General features: G+C 66.5%; 2 protein-coding genes across 11 annotated transcripts; one reads left to right on the top strand and one right to left on the bottom strand.

The window, feature by feature from the left end:
- Positions 1-430: 430 nt before the first annotated feature.
- MED25 (mediator complex subunit 25) lies at positions 431-11,508 on the bottom strand. 6 transcript variants are annotated; one of them, XM_038382285.2, is made up of 20 exons: positions 11,298-11,508; positions 10,461-10,633; positions 9,927-9,972; positions 9,423-9,547; positions 8,956-9,054; positions 8,594-8,714; positions 8,180-8,336; positions 7,071-7,198; positions 6,541-6,634; positions 6,078-6,274; positions 4,158-4,295; positions 3,989-4,074; positions 3,784-3,841; positions 3,562-3,669; positions 2,920-3,108; positions 1,988-2,080; positions 1,730-1,804; positions 1,152-1,343; positions 754-946; positions 431-598 (listed from the first exon to the last, which is right to left on the bottom strand). In XM_038382285.2, the coding sequence occupies exons 2-20, from the start codon at positions 10,598-10,600 to the stop codon at positions 489-491; spliced, it is 2,349 nt and encodes a 782-aa protein (XP_038238213.1). In that variant the 5' UTR covers positions 10,601-10,633; positions 11,298-11,508; the 3' UTR covers positions 431-488. The 6 variants fall into 6 exon arrangements, with proteins under 6 accessions (XP_038238213.1, XP_038238212.1, XP_038238211.1 ...); XM_038382284.2 differs by having other exon boundaries at positions 1,988-2,077; positions 7,071-7,201; positions 11,298-11,507; XM_038382283.2 differs by having other exon boundaries at positions 7,071-7,201; positions 11,298-11,507.
- A 157-nt stretch (positions 11,509-11,665) lies between these two features.
- FUZ (fuzzy planar cell polarity protein) lies at positions 11,666-16,227 on the top strand. Of its 5 annotated transcripts, XM_038381900.2 has the most exons (11): positions 11,666-11,822; positions 12,228-12,349; positions 12,522-12,606; positions 13,383-13,451; positions 13,838-13,942; positions 14,273-14,470; positions 14,706-14,801; positions 14,914-15,020; positions 15,208-15,278; positions 15,504-15,590; positions 15,710-16,044. In XM_038381900.2, the coding sequence occupies exons 1-11, from the start codon at positions 11,724-11,726 to the stop codon at positions 15,910-15,912; spliced, it is 1,242 nt and encodes a 413-aa protein (XP_038237828.1). In that variant the 5' UTR covers positions 11,666-11,723; the 3' UTR covers positions 15,913-16,044. The 5 variants fall into 5 exon arrangements, with proteins under 5 accessions (XP_038237828.1, XP_038237824.1, XP_038237825.1 ...); XM_038381896.2 differs by lacking the exon at positions 15,208-15,278 and having other exon boundaries at positions 15,710-16,227; XM_038381897.2 differs by lacking the exon at positions 14,914-15,020 and having other exon boundaries at positions 15,710-16,227.
- The last annotated feature ends 414 nt before the right edge of the window (positions 16,228-16,641 follow it).

Here is a 16,641-nt window from a genome sequence, read left to right on the forward strand (position 1 = left end):
CCTGACCTTTGGGGGTGGGGTTTCTATAGGGGCATGGCCTGAGTGCCAGCTGTGTGCACTCCCCCTGTGAGGGGGCGGAGCCTGGTGCTGGCCTGGGGGCATGGCCTGATTCTATGCCCCCCCTGCCTGCCCTGTAGCCACAGAGCATAATGGGTGAGGCTGTCTCTGCAGGTGTGAAAGGGGTAACACCAAATATGGGGCCGGGGGGTTGTGGAGCTGGGCTCTCCCCAGAGAGAAAAGGGGGGCAGGAAGCCAGGACTCCTGGTTTCCATCCCTGGAAAGGGGGTGGGGAGGTGCAGGTCAGTGAGCAGCCCGGCACCCCTGAGGGGCTAGTAAGGGAACAACCTGGCATGGGGGGGGAGTTGGGAAGGCGCTAGGTCCCCTGGATTCTCTCCCGGGGGGGGGGGGGGTACAGCACAGTCAGCAGAGGGGGCAAGGTGGTTTATTGACAGCTGCAGAGTCCCCCCCCTCCACAGGGGGCGCTGCTCTCAGATCAGGTCCATGAGGATGTCGTCTTCCATGACACTGGGTGGCTGCACCTGCTGCAGGCCAGGCTGGGGGCCTGGCCCCCGGGGCCCCGGGGGCATCAGCATCTGACCTGGGGAGAGGAGACACTGAGGTGGGGGGGCACGCTGGGGTTCTGGGGGCCCCTCACCTGGTGCTGGGACAGGATGGGGTGGGCCTGCATACACAGAGACCCCCTCACCCGGTGCTAGATTGGGGGGGGCTGTTCAGACCCCACTCCCCCCTTACCTGGCAGTGGGGGCCGGGGGGCCATCTGGCCCGGCCATTGCTGCCCAGGTGCCTGGTGCATAAGTGGCTGGCCAGGGAGCTGCAGCGGCTGCTGCCCCATAGCTTGCCCCATGGCCTGATGGGGCAGCAGCCCCTGGGATGCCTGCTGCAGGTGGTGCAAAGGCTGCTGGGCCTGCGGGACTCCAGGCTGGGGCTATGAACAAACCAGAGAGAGGAGTTGTGATGAGGGAGCTGACACCCCACCCCCCACCCCATCCCTCCCCACACCCATCCACTGTAGGGGAGCCTCAAGCCCCCGCCCCCACCAGGAAGGGTTACCCCTGCAGCAGGAGATACGGGGGGACCTGGCTCCCGAGGTGGGATGCCGCCAGTATCAGTGGGCTGGGGGGGTTACTCACCGGCTGCTGGCTGAGCAGAAGGCTGCGGAGCTGGGGGTTGGCGCCTGGGTTCTGGGGTCGCAGGAGGGGCCCCCCCTGCGTGGGCTGCGGCCCAGCCTGGGGGGGGCCAGGGGCTGGGGGGGGCGGGGGGGCAGCTGGGGTCGCCTGCTGCTGCTGCGTGGCTGCTGCCTGCTGCTGCACCCGGAGCTGCAACTGAGAGCAGGGGGAGGGGTCAGCCAACTCCCAGCCCCCCCCATGGAGGCTGTGACTCCTCCCCCCTCCTGCCACACACTAGGGCTGAGCAACACCCCCCCCCCGGGTCCCATCCATGGGGAGAACCCCAGCGGGGCAGGGGTATGTGCTACAGGGAGGAACCACCCCCATCCATGGGGAGATCCCCCAGCGGGGGTGGGGTGTGCACTACAGGGAGGAACCCCCCCCAGGGTCCCATCCACGGGGAGATCCCCCAGCAGGGGGTGTGTGTGCGCGCTACAGGGAGCAACCCCCCCCCAGGGTCCCATCCACGGGGAGATCCCCCGGCGGGGGGGGGGTGCGCGCTACAGGGACGAAGCCCCCTCACCACACACACAGAAACTCACCAGACTTTGTTGCCGTTGCGGGTCGTCCATGATGGGAACTGGGGCCATGGCGGGACTCACCTGCTGGCCGGCCATCTGGGGAGATGGGACAGGTGAGTGGCAGCGTCGGGCTGCACCCCAAACCCCACTAGGACACAGGCTGTCAGCAGGCAGGACCCTCCTGCCCCCCAGGCCACCCGCCACACGACCAGCCACCCCCAACATGCCCGGCGGCCCCAGACAGCAGCCCCCCTAGCCCGGTATGCTGCCCCCCCTTACCTGCTGCTGCCCCCCCTGGGCCCCAGGCAGGGCCCCCGGCTGCTTGGCCAGGAAGGGCTGGGCGTTGGGCACTGGCGCGGAGCCCCCCAGCTGCTGGGGAGAGAGAGGAGAGAGGCTGCTGGGGGAGCAGGAGTGGGGATGGGTGGTCGGGGCACAGCTCCCAGCCTGGCCTTGAGAAGTTGGGGGGGCTGATCCAGGCCAGGATGTGTCTGGGGTCATGAGGGGGAGGGCGTCCTGCCAGGCCCTGGAAGGGGAGGGGACACTCCAGGCTGGGTGGGGGGACAGGGGTCAGAATTCAGGGGAAGGGTTGGAGTTTGGGGGTGGGGGTTCAGGGGGGTCGGGGTTCGGGGACAGGGCAAGGGGATAGGATTGAAGAACTGGGCAGGGGTGGGGTTCAGGGATGGGGGACAGGGGGGTCGGAGTTCGGGGACAGGGCAGGGTGAAGTTCAGGGGTTGGGTTTGGGGACATGGCAGGGGGACAGGATTGAGGAACCGGGCAGGGGGTCGGGGTTCATGGATGTGGGACGGGGATTGGGGTTCAGGGACAGGGCAGGGGGACAGGATTGAGGAACCGGCAGGAGGTGGGGTTCAGGGACAGAACAGGGGGTCAGGGTTCATGGACGTGGGACGGGGGACAGGATTGAGGAACCGGGCAGGGGGTGAGGTTCAGGGACAGGGCAGGGTGAAGTTCAGGGGTTGGGTTTGGGGACATGGCAGGGGGACAGGATTGAGGAACCGGGCAGGGGGTCGGGGTTCATGGATGTGGGACGGGGATTGGGGTTCAGGGACAGGGCAGGGGGACAGGATTGAGGAACCGGCAGGAGGTGGGGTTCAGGGACAGAACAGGGGGTCAGGGTTCATGGACGTGGGACGGGGGACAGGATTGAGGAACCGGGCAGGGGGTGGGGTTCAGGGACGGGGGGGTCCCTTACGCTCCGCTGCTGCTCGATCTTCTGCTGCTGCACCTGCTTGTGGTTGGTGATGACCTGCCGGATGCCGTTGACGAAGCCGCTCTGGTCGTAGGGAATCAGCCCCATGAAAATTTTCTTCTTGGACGAGTAGAGCAGCATCAGCACCCGGACCTCGCAGGGCGCCGTGTGGGGGAAGTGCACGCAGCCCGCCTGGGGGGGGGGCCGCATCAGACCCTGCCCCAGGCCAGGCCACGCCCCCTGGCAGCCCACGGGGGGGCCACATCAGACCCTGCCCCAGGCCAGGCCACGCCCCCTGGCAGCCTGCCTGGGGGGGGGCACTGCATCAGACCCCACCCCAGGACAGGCTCCACCCCCTCACAGGGCATGGTGTGGGGGAGTGCACGCAGCAGGGACTCAGGCCATGCCCCCACAGAGACCCCACCCCCAAAGGTAGGGGGGCAAATGCTCAGAGCCTGTCCCAGTGCTGGGTTGTTCTGGGGGCCAGGTCATTCTGGGCTGGGAAGGTGGAGCGGTGCCAGCTGCCAGACTCCCACTGGGGGGGCCCAGCCTTACGAAGCCATTGCCCATGATGCGGTGGGGGCTGTGCGGGTGGGGGGGTTCCGGAGGCGCTGGGGAGGTTCCGGGGGGGGAGGGGAGCCTTACGAAGCCGTTGCCCATGATGCGGTAAAGCCCCTTGAGCGACTCCAGGTCCTTATTGGTGAAGTGGAATTGCACCATGCGGGAATTGCGGAACAGGGGGCCCAGCGTGGTCTGCAGGGAGAGGGGGGGTTAGAGACACAGCACTTGGGGGGGGAGTTAGAGTCCCTCCCCCGCGGCCAGCAAGGATGTGGGGGTTAGAGACCCAGCCCAGCCCCCCACCCTTACCAGCAACTGCTGCGGGATGAGCTGCATGATCAGCTTCTGGGGCCACTGGTCCGTTTTCCTGGGGGAGGATGGGGCAGAAGAGGGAGTCAGTGACCGGTAAAAGGCACCCCCAGGCATTACCCCCCCCAGCCACATTCCCAGCTGTACCCCACCCTCCCCCCTTCAGCCTCCCCCAGGCATAGACATCTCCCCCCCAAGCACTCACAGGTTCTCCCCGGGGTTGACATACACCTGGCAGGGCAGTGAGCGGGTCAGTTTGGTGCTGGAGTCCACTGAGGCCGGTTTGGGCTTCTGCAGATATTGGGGGGAAGAGGGAGGGGTCAGAGGGTCTGGATCACGGCTCCCCCCCACCCCCCCCAGGGATGGGCTCTCACCTCCTGCCACTCCAGCACGCCATTCCAGGCCAGCACCTTGTTGGTGACCGACTGCTGGGCCCCGGGCAGCTGGGCCGCCCCCAGCTGGGGGGCCGCTGGTGGGGCCACGCTCACACTGCTGGGGGCTACACTGCTAGGCTGGGGGAGGGAGAGCATGGTCAGACCTAGCCCAGGTGCCTGCCCCCTAGGGGCCCCTTGCCCCATTCCCTGCCCCCTAGAGACAGCCAGTCCCCTGCCCTGGAGCCAGCACCCCCTAGAGGGGAAAGGCCCCATATCCCATTCCCTGCCCCCCTGAGCCAGCCAGTCCCGCCCGGAGGAGACAGGCTGTGAGGTTGTATGGAATATGGCTGACCGTTGATAATATTGTGGCTATCGATGTCGCCCTAGCTATGCCGTGGGAGGTATCGGTGGGAAAGGGCTGAGCTGCTAAATACGATACGCACATCGTACGGTGACTGATACACGTGCGTGTCTGAGCGACCCCCCCAGACAGACTGGCCTCGGCGCCGCCCGGCCTGCTGCCCCGTCAGCCACACAACGAACCCATCGAGAGAAGCCCGGGGCTACACCTGTGAGTCAGGAGGCCGTGCCGGGCGCAGGCGACTCTCCCAGGCCACGTGCTGTGAAGCTTTCGTTTGGGACAGAGGAAGAGCAAGCAAAGGATATCAAAAGGCAGCTGCATCTTCTCCATTTTGTCTGCGATCGTGTGTCTCACCTCTGGAGTCACGGCTCCACCAGCGGACGGACTGACCAGCCCAGCCAAGCCTCAGCCGTGTCTCAGGAGGACTCAACAAGCCGGCAAACTCCCAGACGCGGCTAAGAACCTGCTAGACGAACTCTGAAGCCACGTGATGAAGTGGGAATGTTCTTAAAGTTTTCTCTGAATAGTGGGTGGGTGCCTCAGTTTCCCCTATGCCATTCTTAAGTATCTAGGAGTGGGGTAAGGGGGTGTGATTGTTGCAGAGCCCAAGAGGGCCAGTGTGATGGTGTCTGCACAGAAAATGGCCGACGCCCCGTCTCCTGGCAACTGATGGCTTGGGGCCCCCCCTGCAAGGTGCCAACTGAAGGTGTTGGGTCTCGGTGAATAGCTGGAAGTGGGGGGTGCAGGGCCCTTTCACCCCCACACTCCGTGACACCACGCATACACATCGGAACACTTTGACCATTAACTCCTCTCTTCTTTCTTTTCTAATAAAACCTTTAGGGTTAGACACTAAAGGGTGGGCTGGCAGCAGGGTCTTTTGGGGGTGATGTCCTGGCACCCCTTATCCACCACAGTCATGCAATGAGGGGATGTTTTGCGCCAAGTCTGGTGGTGAGGTATCGTTCAAAAAGTCTCGCTCTGCAGGATGTGAATGTCTGTCATATCGGTCCTGCCCTGGGGCCCCAGGCTGGGAAGAAGTCCGTTACCGGTTCCCTCACGGGTCTTCTTCGAGATGTGGTGCTCATGTCCATTCCACGACCTATCCTCCTTCCCCGCTGTCGGAGTTTCCGGCAAGAAGGAAGTGAGGGTGGGGGGAGCCGGTGGCGCCCCTTATACCGTGCCATGTGGGCGCCACTGCCGCACCCCTACGGTAACTGCTGAGAGACAAACTTCTGGCACCGGGGCTTGTGGCGAGTGCACACACACCATGGACATGAGCAAGCACTGGAAGAAGAACTGGTGGCTGGAGCGTCTGGGTGGGTCCCTACCTGTGTGAATGCGGAGGAAAGTGCTGGCTTGGAGGGCTTTGCAGCCCAGGCTGGTGGGTCGGGGTGGGGTTCAGTGGTAACCCAGTTCCAGGTGGCGGCTGGGGGGGAACCCATCATAGTCAGATCCAAACTAGTATAGACCTGGTAGTGTGGCTGGGCCTTTGGGGCTCAGAAGACCGTCTTATAGGCTGAGCAGAGTTCACAGAGGCCCCACAGGGCCGTACGTACCATGGCTGGGGCCCCGGGCTGTGGGGGGGGCTGGCTGGGTGGCTGGGTCAGCAGGCTGGAGCCGGTGGTGACGGTGGAGACCAAGCTGGGTTGGGAGGAGGGCGGCAGCTTGGGGGCCAAGGCCGGGACAGAGCCGGTGGGGAGCGGCTGCGTGGGCGCCTGGCTGAAGGGCGTCTGCAAGGGGTTCAGGGGGGGGACTGTGGAGGGGAAGGAGGAAAACAGTCAGGATCCCACACCCCCAGCCCCTTCCCCTCCCCCTAGGCCCTCCTGAGAGCCCTCCCACCCCCCAGCCCCTTCCCCTCCCCCCAGGCCCAGCCCTCCCGAGAGCCCTCCCTCCCACCCCCCAAGCCCTACCACGATACCTCACCCCCAAGGAACTGCCCCCAAAGAACCTGCTCCACAATCTCCCCCTCCATGGTGAGACCTCCCCACCTGCCCCCAGCCTCCCCCTGCCCCCACTCACAGCGCGCGGCCAGGCTGGCTTTCTGGTGCTTGGCAGCCTCCACGGCAGACTGCGCTGCAGCTTGGGCGGCGTTGAGGGAGCCAGGCGGGGGGGCCTGTGAGGTGGAGCAAGGGTGAGCCAGGCGGGGGGACCCTGGCAGGGCTGGGAGGCGGGGCCGGGACCCCCACGGGGGGACGTACCCGGCGGGGCTGGGAGGCGGGGCCGGGACCCCCACGGGGGGACGTACCCGGCGGGGCGGGGAGGCGGGGCCGGGACCCCCCCGGGGGGACGTACCCGGCGGGGCGGGGAGGCGGGGCCGGGACCCCCCGGGGGGACGTACCCGGCGGGGCGGGGAGGCGGGGCCGGGACCCCCCGGGGGGACGTACCCGGCGGGGCTGGCAGGTGGGGCCGGGACCCCTCGGGGGGACGTACCCGGCGGGGCTGGGAGGTGGGGCCGGGACCCCTCGGGGGGACGTACCCGGCGGGGCTGGGAGACAGGCGGCAGAGCTGGGAGGCAGGCGGCAGAGCCGGGACCCCCCGGGGGGACGTACCTGGTAGGGCTGGGAGGCGGGTGGCAGGGGCTGCTGCGGGGCTGGCGGGTGCTGCGGGGGCGCAGTGGGGAGCTGTGGCTGGGGCACCACCTGTTTGGGCTGGATGGTGCCAGAGGCTGCACTGCCACCTACTGGGGGACAGGAGACAGGTCAGCAGGCAGGACAGGCCGGACCCCACGATGCACCCCAGTCCCTGGTGGGACCTCAACCAGACCTCTGCCTCCCTCCCAGGAGGAGGCAACTCTAGCATGACCTCCAGCCCCTTGTCAGGAGGAGGTGACCCCAGAATGACCTCCGACCCTCTGGTGGGAAGGGTGACCCAGGCATGAGCTCTGACCCCCTGGTATGCAGGGTGACCCCAGCATGACTTGTTCCCCTCCCACAGGAAGGAAGGGCCCCCGGCATGACCTCTCCCTCCCTGTCTGAAAGGGGTGACCCTGCTGTGACCCCTGAGCCTTTCGCAGCTGGGGCGACCCCAACATGTGCTTTAACTCCCAGCTGAGAATGGGCGACCCCAGCATGACCCCCGACTCCCCCCCGCCAGGGAGGGGCGACCCCAGCATGACCCCCGACTCCCCCCCCGCCAGGGAGGGGCGACCCCAGCATGACCCCCGACTCCCCCCCGCCAGGGAGGGGCGACCCCAGTGTGACCTCTGGAGCCCTACAGATTCCTAGTTTCCAGCCAAGAGGGGCGCGATCGCTGCCTCCACCCGTGGGGCTGCCACGTGTTCATTCTCAGGGCACCACCCAGCCCCAGGCCCGCGGGCACCCCTCCTCTGCCCGCTGGCAAGCCCCCCGGGAAATGCCGGCTGCCCACGCAGGGCTGCCATTCGTTGGGTCAGACCCTCTCGGCCCATGTTCCTCGCTGAGGCTCCTGGAGTCTGCCTCTTTCGTCGGCCTTGCGGCTCTTCTCTGCCCCCTCCCGCCCGGGCCTTATGCCGACAGCTCCGTGGCAGCGTTGGCTGGGCCCGGTGTAGGTGCTGTTTTCCCCAGGCCGTCTCCTCTGCCCCCCAGTGCCACCTGCAGGGAGGGGTCCCGCTGACCTCCCCCGGCAGAGTGTGGGGAGTGAAGGCGCCAGCCCCCCTCAACAGCCCCCTGCTCTCCCTTACCCGGCAGCACCATGCCGCGGATGAGGATCATGTGCCGGGGATCCTGGCTAAAGTCTTTGGGCTGGGCCTCCAGCATCCCGCCGGGCGTGGCCTTGTCGAAGAGCACACGCAGCGCCGGCAGCTTGCGGGGGGACACGATGGAGAAGTGGATCCCGCGCTGGGGAGGGGAGAGACAGGGGTGAGTGGAATGGGGAGAGAACCCAGGGGTCTTGGGTCCCAGACACCCCTCCCCCACGTGCTCTAATCACTAGACCCCCCCCTCCCCTCCCTTACCAGGAGAGAACCCAGGAGTCCTGGCTCCCAGCCCCCCCCGCTCTAACCACTAGACCCCACTCCCCTCCTAGACCCAGGAGTGAACCCAGGAGTCCTGGCTCCCAGCCCCCCCCACTCTAACCACTAGACCCCCCCCCTCACCTCTCCAATCTTCTGCACCAGGTTCTCGGTGGTGTAGCCGGAGTAGGTGGTGCTCTCCACGGCCGGCAGCAGGTAGGGGGGTGAGTTGCAAATCAGGATGCACACCTTGTGGGTCTGGCCTCTGGGGGTGGGGGGGAAGGGGAGAGACAGAGGGGGTGTGGGCGATGCCATGGAGCCTCCATTTCCCAGCATGCCACGCTTTGGCCCTGGGACACAGCTGCAGCACAGCATGGTGGGAGCTGGGGAACGCAGCCCTCCCAGCCCCTGACCCCCCCATCCCCACAGGTGGAAACTGCCCACCCCCCAGTGCTGGGACACCCACCGTCCGCCATCCCGGCTCCCCACCCAGCCCCCGCACTCACATCTGCTCCCTCATCTTCTTGAAGTCATCGAAAAGCTGCAGGGCTGTGCTGAGCCCCTCGGCGATGAGGCTGCAGCTCTCGCCGCCGCCCCCCACGAACCTGCATGGGAGGGACATGGAGCGGAGTGAGGCCCCCAAGACACCGCCTTAATGGAGCGAGGGATGGGACCCGGGAGTCCAGGCTCCCAGCCCCCACTGCTCTGACCACAGGAACCCACTCTCCTCCCAGGGCCAGAGAGAGAACCCAGGAGTCCGGGCTCCCAGCCCTCCCTGCTCTAACCACTAGACACCACTCCCCTCACAGGACCAGGGAGAGAACCCAGGAGTCCGGGCTTGTATCTAAGGAGACATTTCCCCGTGAGGAGCATGGCTCTTCCCAGGATTGAAAGTTGGGGAAGGGGTTCTCCCCCCACAGGAAGATCTGCCTGTCCCCACAGCCCGCCCGCCCCCCACCCCAGCCCCACTCACTGGATGCTGTCCAGCCAGGTGACGAACTCGTAGGCGCTGCTGGTGGGGGCGTGGCACTGCACATAGGACTCCGGGGCACAGTCCACCGTGTTGAACACCACCAGGCTGTACTGGGTGCCCCCATACTGCCAAGGAGAGGGGGGTGAGATCCAGGAGTCCCCTGACACCCCCCACCCGCACTGTCCACAGAGGGACTAGGGGTGCTCAAGGGAAGCCCCACAAACCTGCCCAGCCCCCCACAAACCCAATGCCCAGCAGGGAGCCTAGGGTGAGATGGGGGGCGACCCACAAACCAGTCCAGTCTCACCCCCCAAACTCTAGCACCCGCAAGGGGATGGGGGTACAATGAGGGGTGCCCTCCCAGTCCTGCCCAACCCCCCCAAATCCCACTTCCTGTGGGGGAGATGGAGGGGTACAACACAGCCCCAGAAACTATGCTGTACAGGGGGTGGATGGGGTGAGATGGGGGGCCTTCCCCCAAAGCTCATCAGGCCGCCCACTCACATCTCCTCCGAAGTCTGTCTCAGCTGGGGGGCCGCCATTGAAGTACCTGGGGGGACACAAGGAGAATGTGCCCATCAGATCTTGCCAAGCCTGCTAGCCCTGCACACGGGCAGTGCAGAGCGGAGTTCCCCCCCCCATTTCCTTGGAGCCCCCCCATCCAAGGTGGGAGTGGGGCTGACCCTACTCAGCTATGGGGGGGCGGAGGGACTAGCTGCTCGGGATGGAGGCTGCTCATGGCAAGGGCTTGGGAGTACATGCTTGGGGGACTGGAGCCATGGGGCAGGCTGTCCATTGAGGAGGGGGACAATGGGCTGGGAGGATACGGGGTTGAGGGCAGGGCAAAGCCTGCCCGTGGGGGGGATATGGGGCGGGTTCCCTCCAGCAAAGGCCTGGGGAGATGTGAGAGGACGCTGGGGCTGGGAGGCAGGCGGAGGGGCTGTGGGGGGAGAGACTGGGACACGCGGGGGCCAGGTGGCCGGGGGGGGGGACACAGGCTGGGGCCGGCCGGGGGGTAGGGGTGTCCGTGGGACGCACTCGATGGCGGGCAGCAGGTAATGCTTGCGCAGCGACTCGAAGTAGGGCCCCAAGTTGGCCGTGCCCTCGATGACGAACACCACGTCGGCCACCATCCCGGCCACGGCCTGCGCGGGCAGCTCCAGCCCCGGCACCACCATCGCCCCGCCGGGCGCCCCGAGCCCCGCTGGCCGCTGGGGGGGGGGGAGACGCTCTCAGCGGGGGCGGGGTACATACCCCCCGTGCCCTGAACCCCCATCCCTCCCCGTCCCTCCAGAACCCCCCTCCCCCACCCCTCCCCTCCCAGTCCCTCCCAAACCACCGCCCCAGACCCCCTCCCCTCCCAAATCCCTCTCCCCCACCCCTCTGAGACCCCCCTCCCCTCCCAGTCCCTCCCGATCCCCCTCCCCACCCAAATCCCCCTCCCCTCCCAGTCCCTCCCGAACTCCCTCCCCCACCCCTCCGAGACCCCCCTCCCCTCCCAGTCCCTCCCAAACCACCGCCCCAGACCCCCCACCCCTCCCCGTCCCTCCCGAACCCCCCTCCCCCACCCCTCCCAAACCACCGCCCCAGACCCCCTCCCCTCCCTAATCCCTCTCCCCCACCCCTCCGAGACCCCCCTCCCCTCCCGAACTCCCTCCCCCACCCCTCCGAGACCCCCCTCCCCTCCCGAACTCCCTCCCCCACCCCTCCGAGACCCCCCTCCCCTCCCAGTCCCTCCCGAACTCCCTCCCCTCCCCTTCCAATCTCCATCCCCAACCGCCCCGCCCCATCCCCAACTCCAGCCTGCCCCCCCTCCTCTCTCTCTCCCTCCCCCCCCGCCCTTGCCCCCACGGCCGCACACCCAGCGCCCCTCACCTCCTCCTCCCGCCACTTCCGGCCTGACCCCCCCCCACCGGAAGTTGCTTCTTCCGCTCCTTCCCGGTCCCGCCCGCCGCCACCATGGTAACAGCGTCATCGCTCCCGGCAGCCACCGGGCTCCGAGATGGCCGCGGCCCTGGGCTGAGGCTGAGGCGGGGCCGGAGCCGGAGCCGGAGCGCGCTGGGGAGCGGCGCGTGCGGGGCCTAAGCGGGGAGGGGCGGGGCCGGGATGCGGGGCCCAGGAGAAGGGAGGGGCGGGGCCTAGGGAGGGGCAGGGGCGGGGCTTGAGCAGGAGGTGCCAGCTGGGGGCGGGGTCTGTGAGCGGGGGAGGGGCGGGGCCTGAGGAGTGGGCGGGGCCCCAGCAAGAGAAGGGGCGGGGCACCCGGCACCCCCCCCAAACAGAGTTGAGTGGGTAGCCGGGGCCATGGGAGAGGAGGGGGGCTCTGTCACCCTGCTCTGCCTCACAGCCAGCAGCGGGGTCCCCCTGTTCTGCCGCAGCATGGGGGCTCCCTCCAAGCACCAGGTGAGGCCCCTGACCCTCCCCTGCCCTGTGGGGCTGGTGCCCCCAACCCTAGAATGTGTGTGTGTGGGTGCAGAGGGGGGTTATAGGAAGGAACATTAGGTTCAGGGGGAAGAGCTTGGGCCCCCCTATAAACACCCCCACTCCCAAATGGTAATTACCTCTCAGAGCCAATCACGCCAGGGAGAGAACCCAGGCGTCCTGGCTCCCAGCCCAGCCTGCTCTAACCACTAGACCCCACTACTTTCCCAGAACTGGGGAGAGAACCCAGGCATCCTGGCTCCCAGCCCCCCCACTCTAACCACTAGACCCCACTCCCTTCCCAGAGCCAGGGAGAGAACCCAGGAGTCCTGGCTCTCTGGCCCATTCCCTTTGAGTGACACTCCCCCTCCTCCCTTCTCTCCCCAGCTGCCGTTTCCGGTGATCGGCTCCCTGAATGGGGTGCACATGTTCGGGGCGAACCTGGACGTTCTGCTGACGGCAGCCTGCACCACGAACACCCATGTGGTGTGGAGGGTTTTCCACAACAGGTCAGGGGGCAGCGGGCTGGAGGGGGCAGGCTGGGAGCTGAGGGCCCCAGAGCAGGAGATGCTGGCCCTGGGGGGTGGGGTGGGCTGGGGATTGGTTGCTCCTAAGGCAGGGGGGTGGACTGGGAAGCAGCTGCCCCCCCCATGAACCGCAGCATCACCCCAACCTTTCCAGCATCACCCTGATCGTCCTGTCATCGGAGGAAGGAGCCAGTGACTTCGCCCTGGGGCGCCTGCTGGACAATGCCTTCAGCGCTATGGTGAGCCCCTGCCCCCCCCAGAACCCCCAGCCCTGCCTGTGCCCCCCTCCCCACCCAGGGACCCAGTCTCCCCACCCCGCAGGGCCCAGTCTCCTGTCTCCCCTCAGGGCCCAGGCTCGGGGGGACCCAGTCTCCCCCCACCCACAGGGCCCAGGTTTGAGGGGGACCCCAATCCCCCCACTCACCCTCAGGTCCTTTTTGAGGCGTTCAATGTGAAGTGCTTTGGGAGCAGGATGCCTGCCGAACAATCAATGGGGCCACTGGCCGATCGAGGTGCTAAGGGAGCACTCGAGGAAGACAAGGCCGTTGCGGAGAAGCCCGATGAATTCTTTGTGTCGGTCTTCACTGTAGAGGACGGGAGTGAGATTCCCAAACCCGAGCCGTGGGTTTTGGGTGACAGATCTGCCCCAGACTGCGGCGCCGGTAGAGGAGGTTTGGGAACAGGAATAGGTCCCTAGGCTGGGAATCACCCAAGAGTTCGGAAGGAACTCAGGTTGGACACTGCAGAACTACTCGCTGCAGGGTGTCGCCCGTCGCTTACCTCAGCCTCTGGACCAGGCGGCTGGAGGGCAGCTCATGTGATGCCGATTTTTAAAAAAGGCTCAGGGGCGATCCTGGCAATTCCAGGCCGGCGAGCCCGACTCCAGTCCCGGGCGAACTGGTTACAGAACAGCAGGATGTGTTGGCCAGGAATTGCCCCAGATGCTCCCCCTCCCCCGGCTCTCTGCCCGGTCTGTGCAGCGGGGGCAATTGACCAGCCAGGGGAATCATTCCAGGTGCTGATCCTGGGCTTGGAGGAGCTGGTGAATGTCCGCAACATTGAACGCCTCAAAAAGGACCTGAGGGTGAGTGGGGGGATTGGGGTCCCCCTCAAACCTGGGCCCTGTGGGGGGAGGAGACTGGGTCCCCCCGAGCCTGGGCCTTGAGGGGAGACAGGAGACTGGGCCCTGCGGGGTGGGGAGACTGGGTCCCTGCAAGCCTGGGCCCTGGTGGGGGGAGAGGCTGGGCTGCCCACCAGCCTGGGCCCCATAGGGCATGGGAGTGGGCTGTGTTGTGGGGTAGCAATCCCAGCCCATGGTGTGACATCCTGTCCCCGTATCTGGGGACAGATGGAAGCTGTGGGGCTGACACGCAGCAGTTGGGGAGGGGAGGGGGCTGAACCCTGCAGCCCCCATTTTGCCTGGCCGCTCCCAGGCTCACCAGCCCCTCCCAATGGCCCCCCTCCCCCCAGGCCTGCTACAAGCTGATCGACAGCTTCCTGGCACCCCTGGAGCGGAGCGGGGACCTGACGCAGTGTGTGGAGTGTGTCCCTGTGCCCCACGGCGCCGCCTTGCAGGTGAGAGCCCCCCCAGCAAACCTGGGAATAGAGACCCTCTGGGGACCCCTCCAACCATCCCCTGCCCTGGGTAGGGGGAACCCTGTGGGGTAGGCAAGGGAGCCATACAGCCATGGGGGTCTCTGGGTAGGGGGAACCCTGGAGGGATCTCATGGGGGTGGGTTCTGCCCCCAGTTTCTTGGGGTTGAGAGCTGTGGGGAACAGGGGTATTGGGGGGTCACCCCACCCTGGGGGGAGTGCCTGGCTCCCAAGGTCCCCAGCTGGCGGTGGGAGGGTCCTGGGGAAGGACCAACCCCCGACACCCTCCGTCCTTTTCTCCCCCTGCGCCAGGAGTGCCTGGAAGCCTTCGCGGGTGCGGCCGAGAGTCGCTTTGGCTGCCTGCTGGCTGGGGGCCAGCTTGCGCTGGCCACAGAGCTCTGGTGGCAGCTGGCCCCCCAGGAGCTGCTGCTGCTGAGCTGGCTGGTGGCCTCACTGCCCCCCCACACGGCGCGGGATTACCCCATCTACCTGCCCCACGGCAGCCCCACGGTGAGCGCGTGGTGGGGAGGTTGGGGGCTGGTCAGGAGGAGGAGGGAGGATTGAGGGGGCGGTGTCATGGGGGGATGGCTGGGGGGCTGACAGGGACAGGTGAGAGGTTCGGATGCCAGGGAGCTGGTCAGCAGGGGGAGGATTGGTAGGGGTTGAGGTTTGGATGACGGGGGGCTGTCAAGGGGGCAGGCTGGGCTGGGGGGCCAGGGTTCTCTGTCTGACACTGCCTCCCCAGGTCCCCCACCGGCTTCTCACCTGCCAGCTGCTGCCCGGCCTGGAGGCCTGCCTGATCTGCGGGCCCAGCCCTGCCCTGCACACCGTGGAAAACGAGGTGGGTGTGGGGGAGCAGGTGGCATCCTGTGCCCCCTAAAGGGGGAGTGGGACTGGCCCCCTCCAGCAGGGGGTCCCCAGCACATTTAACCCCTTCTCCCCTGTGCCCCCAGCTGGTGCCACGGTTCTGGAAGCCCCTGCTGGAGCCACTGCAGGCATGTGTGAGCCCCCAGCCCCACGGCCTGCCCCATGGCACCACGCTGCCCCCTGGAGTCCTGGCGTGAGTGCCCTGGGGACTGGGGGGAGCGCTGGGGGGGGAACAAGGCACAACAGGGGGACCTAGGGCAGGTGGTGCTGGTGGGGGAGGTGGGATGGCCAGGGGTGCTATGGGGGTGGCTGTAGCCTGGGAGCCCCAGAAGGGCCTAGACAGTGGAGCCCCCAGCCCCCCTGTTCCTCTTTTCTCTCAGGTTCCTGTTGATCCATCGGGAGCAGAGAAGCAGTCAGAGCTCAGTGCAACCCCCAGGATCGGGGGGGGAGGGTAGGTTCTGCCCCCCAACCCAGCCTGTGGGAGAGGGTAGGTCCCTGTCCCCTAACCAAGCTATGTGGGAGGGTAAGTCCCTGCCCCTAAAGCCAGCCTGGGGTGGGTAGGTCCTGCCCCCCTGCCTGGCATCCCCAGTGCATCTGGAGAGTGGGTACACGCCCTCCTGGGGCCAGGCAGGGGGAGGCCAGCCCCCTAGCTCAGTGTCTTCCCTCCTCCCCACAGGCCTGTCCCCCAGGTGCCGCGCCCGCGCCCTGCGCCACTTCTACGCCCTGGTCGCCACCCGCTACTTCCCCTGGGAGGGCAGCCCAGGTGAGTGGCAGGGAGGGGGAAAACCCAGGGGGTGGGGAATGGCAGAGAGCCTAGGGAAGAGGGGTCTCAAACTCACCTGGGGCCTCCCCCCACCCTAACCTCCCCCCCATGTCTGGCAGCCCCCCCACAGGAGCCTTTCCAGGCCGGCTTCCCACACCGCGCCCGCCACTGCTACGTGGTGAGCGCCACACACAAGGCCTACGCCATCCATGCCCCCCAGCACCAGCTGTTCCTGCTCCTGGCGCCTCACGTGCCCACCTTCGCCCTGCGCCCCCTGGCCGCCCGCACCCTGCAGCGCCTCACCGGGGACACTGCCTGCTGAGACGCTGGCCCGGACGAAGGAGGGTTTCTTCAGGCTGTTCTGTAGGATTATCATGCGTGCAAAAGACTGGGTCCGACCAATGGCCCATCCAGCTCTGTGTCCAGCCAACAGCGGCCAGGTGCCCCAGAGGGCATGAACAGAACAAGGGTGGATCACTCGACAATCGCGTCACCCATCCCCGGCGCCTGACAAACACAGGCTAGGGCCACCATCCCTGAGCAGCCTGGCTAGTAGCCATCCATGGGCCTATCCTCCAGGGACTTATCTAGTTCTTTTCTGAACCCTGTTCTAGTCTTAGCCTCACAACGTCCTCTGGCAAGGAGTTCCACAGGTTGGGTGATGAAATACTTCCTTTCGTTTGTTTTCAGCTTGCTGCCTAGTAATTTCATTGGGTGAGTCTTGAGTTATGAGGAGTAAATAACACTTCCTGAGTCCCTTGCTCCACACTGCTATCATATCCCCCCCGAAGGCAGGTGTGTGCCTCAGTTTCCTTTATCTACCCACGTAATGAGAGGAAGGGGAAGAGGTGTTTTATTTGCAGAAGAATCCAGATATCCAGGGGAGGCCTGGGCACCGGTGATTTGTGTCCTTGCAACTGACGACCCTGGCCCTCTGCAAGACGCCAGGCGGTTTGACCAGCTGCAGAGCAAAGAGCGAGTCAGGAGGGGAGACCAGGGGACCCGGTTTGGTCCCCGACTGAGGAGGGGCCAGGTGTGTGTTGGGGGGCTG

This window comes from Dermochelys coriacea, chromosome 23 (assembly GCF_009764565.3).
Source record: "Dermochelys coriacea isolate rDerCor1 chromosome 23, rDerCor1.pri.v4, whole genome shotgun sequence".
NCBI classification, from domain to species: Eukaryota; Metazoa; Chordata; order Testudines; family Dermochelyidae; genus Dermochelys; species Dermochelys coriacea.

Excerpts from the sequence above, each read along its gene's own strand:
- MED25 (XM_038382283.2), bottom strand. The coding sequence starts at position 10,600 with ATGGTGGTGCCGGGGCTGGAGCTGCCCGCGCAGGCCGTGGCCGGGATG. Across the intron at positions 8,715-8,955 it reads AAGAAGATGAGGGAGCAGAT|AGGCCAGACCCACAAGGTGT; the intron begins GTGAGTGCGGGG and ends CCCCACCCCCAG. Across the intron at positions 4,075-4,157 it reads GCGTGCTGGAGTGGCAGGAG|AAGCCCAAACCGGCCTCAGT; the intron begins GTGAGAGCCCAT and ends CAATATCTGCAG.
- FUZ (XM_038381896.2), top strand. The coding sequence starts at position 11,724 with ATGGGAGAGGAGGGGGGCTCTGTCACCCTGCTCTGCCTCACAGCCAGC. Across the intron at positions 12,350-12,521 it reads TGGAGGGTTTTCCACAACAG|CATCACCCTGATCGTCCTGT; the intron begins GTCAGGGGGCAG and ends CAACCTTTCCAG. Across the intron at positions 14,802-14,913 it reads TGCACACCGTGGAAAACGAG|CTGGTGCCACGGTTCTGGAA; the intron begins GTGGGTGTGGGG and ends CTGTGCCCCCAG.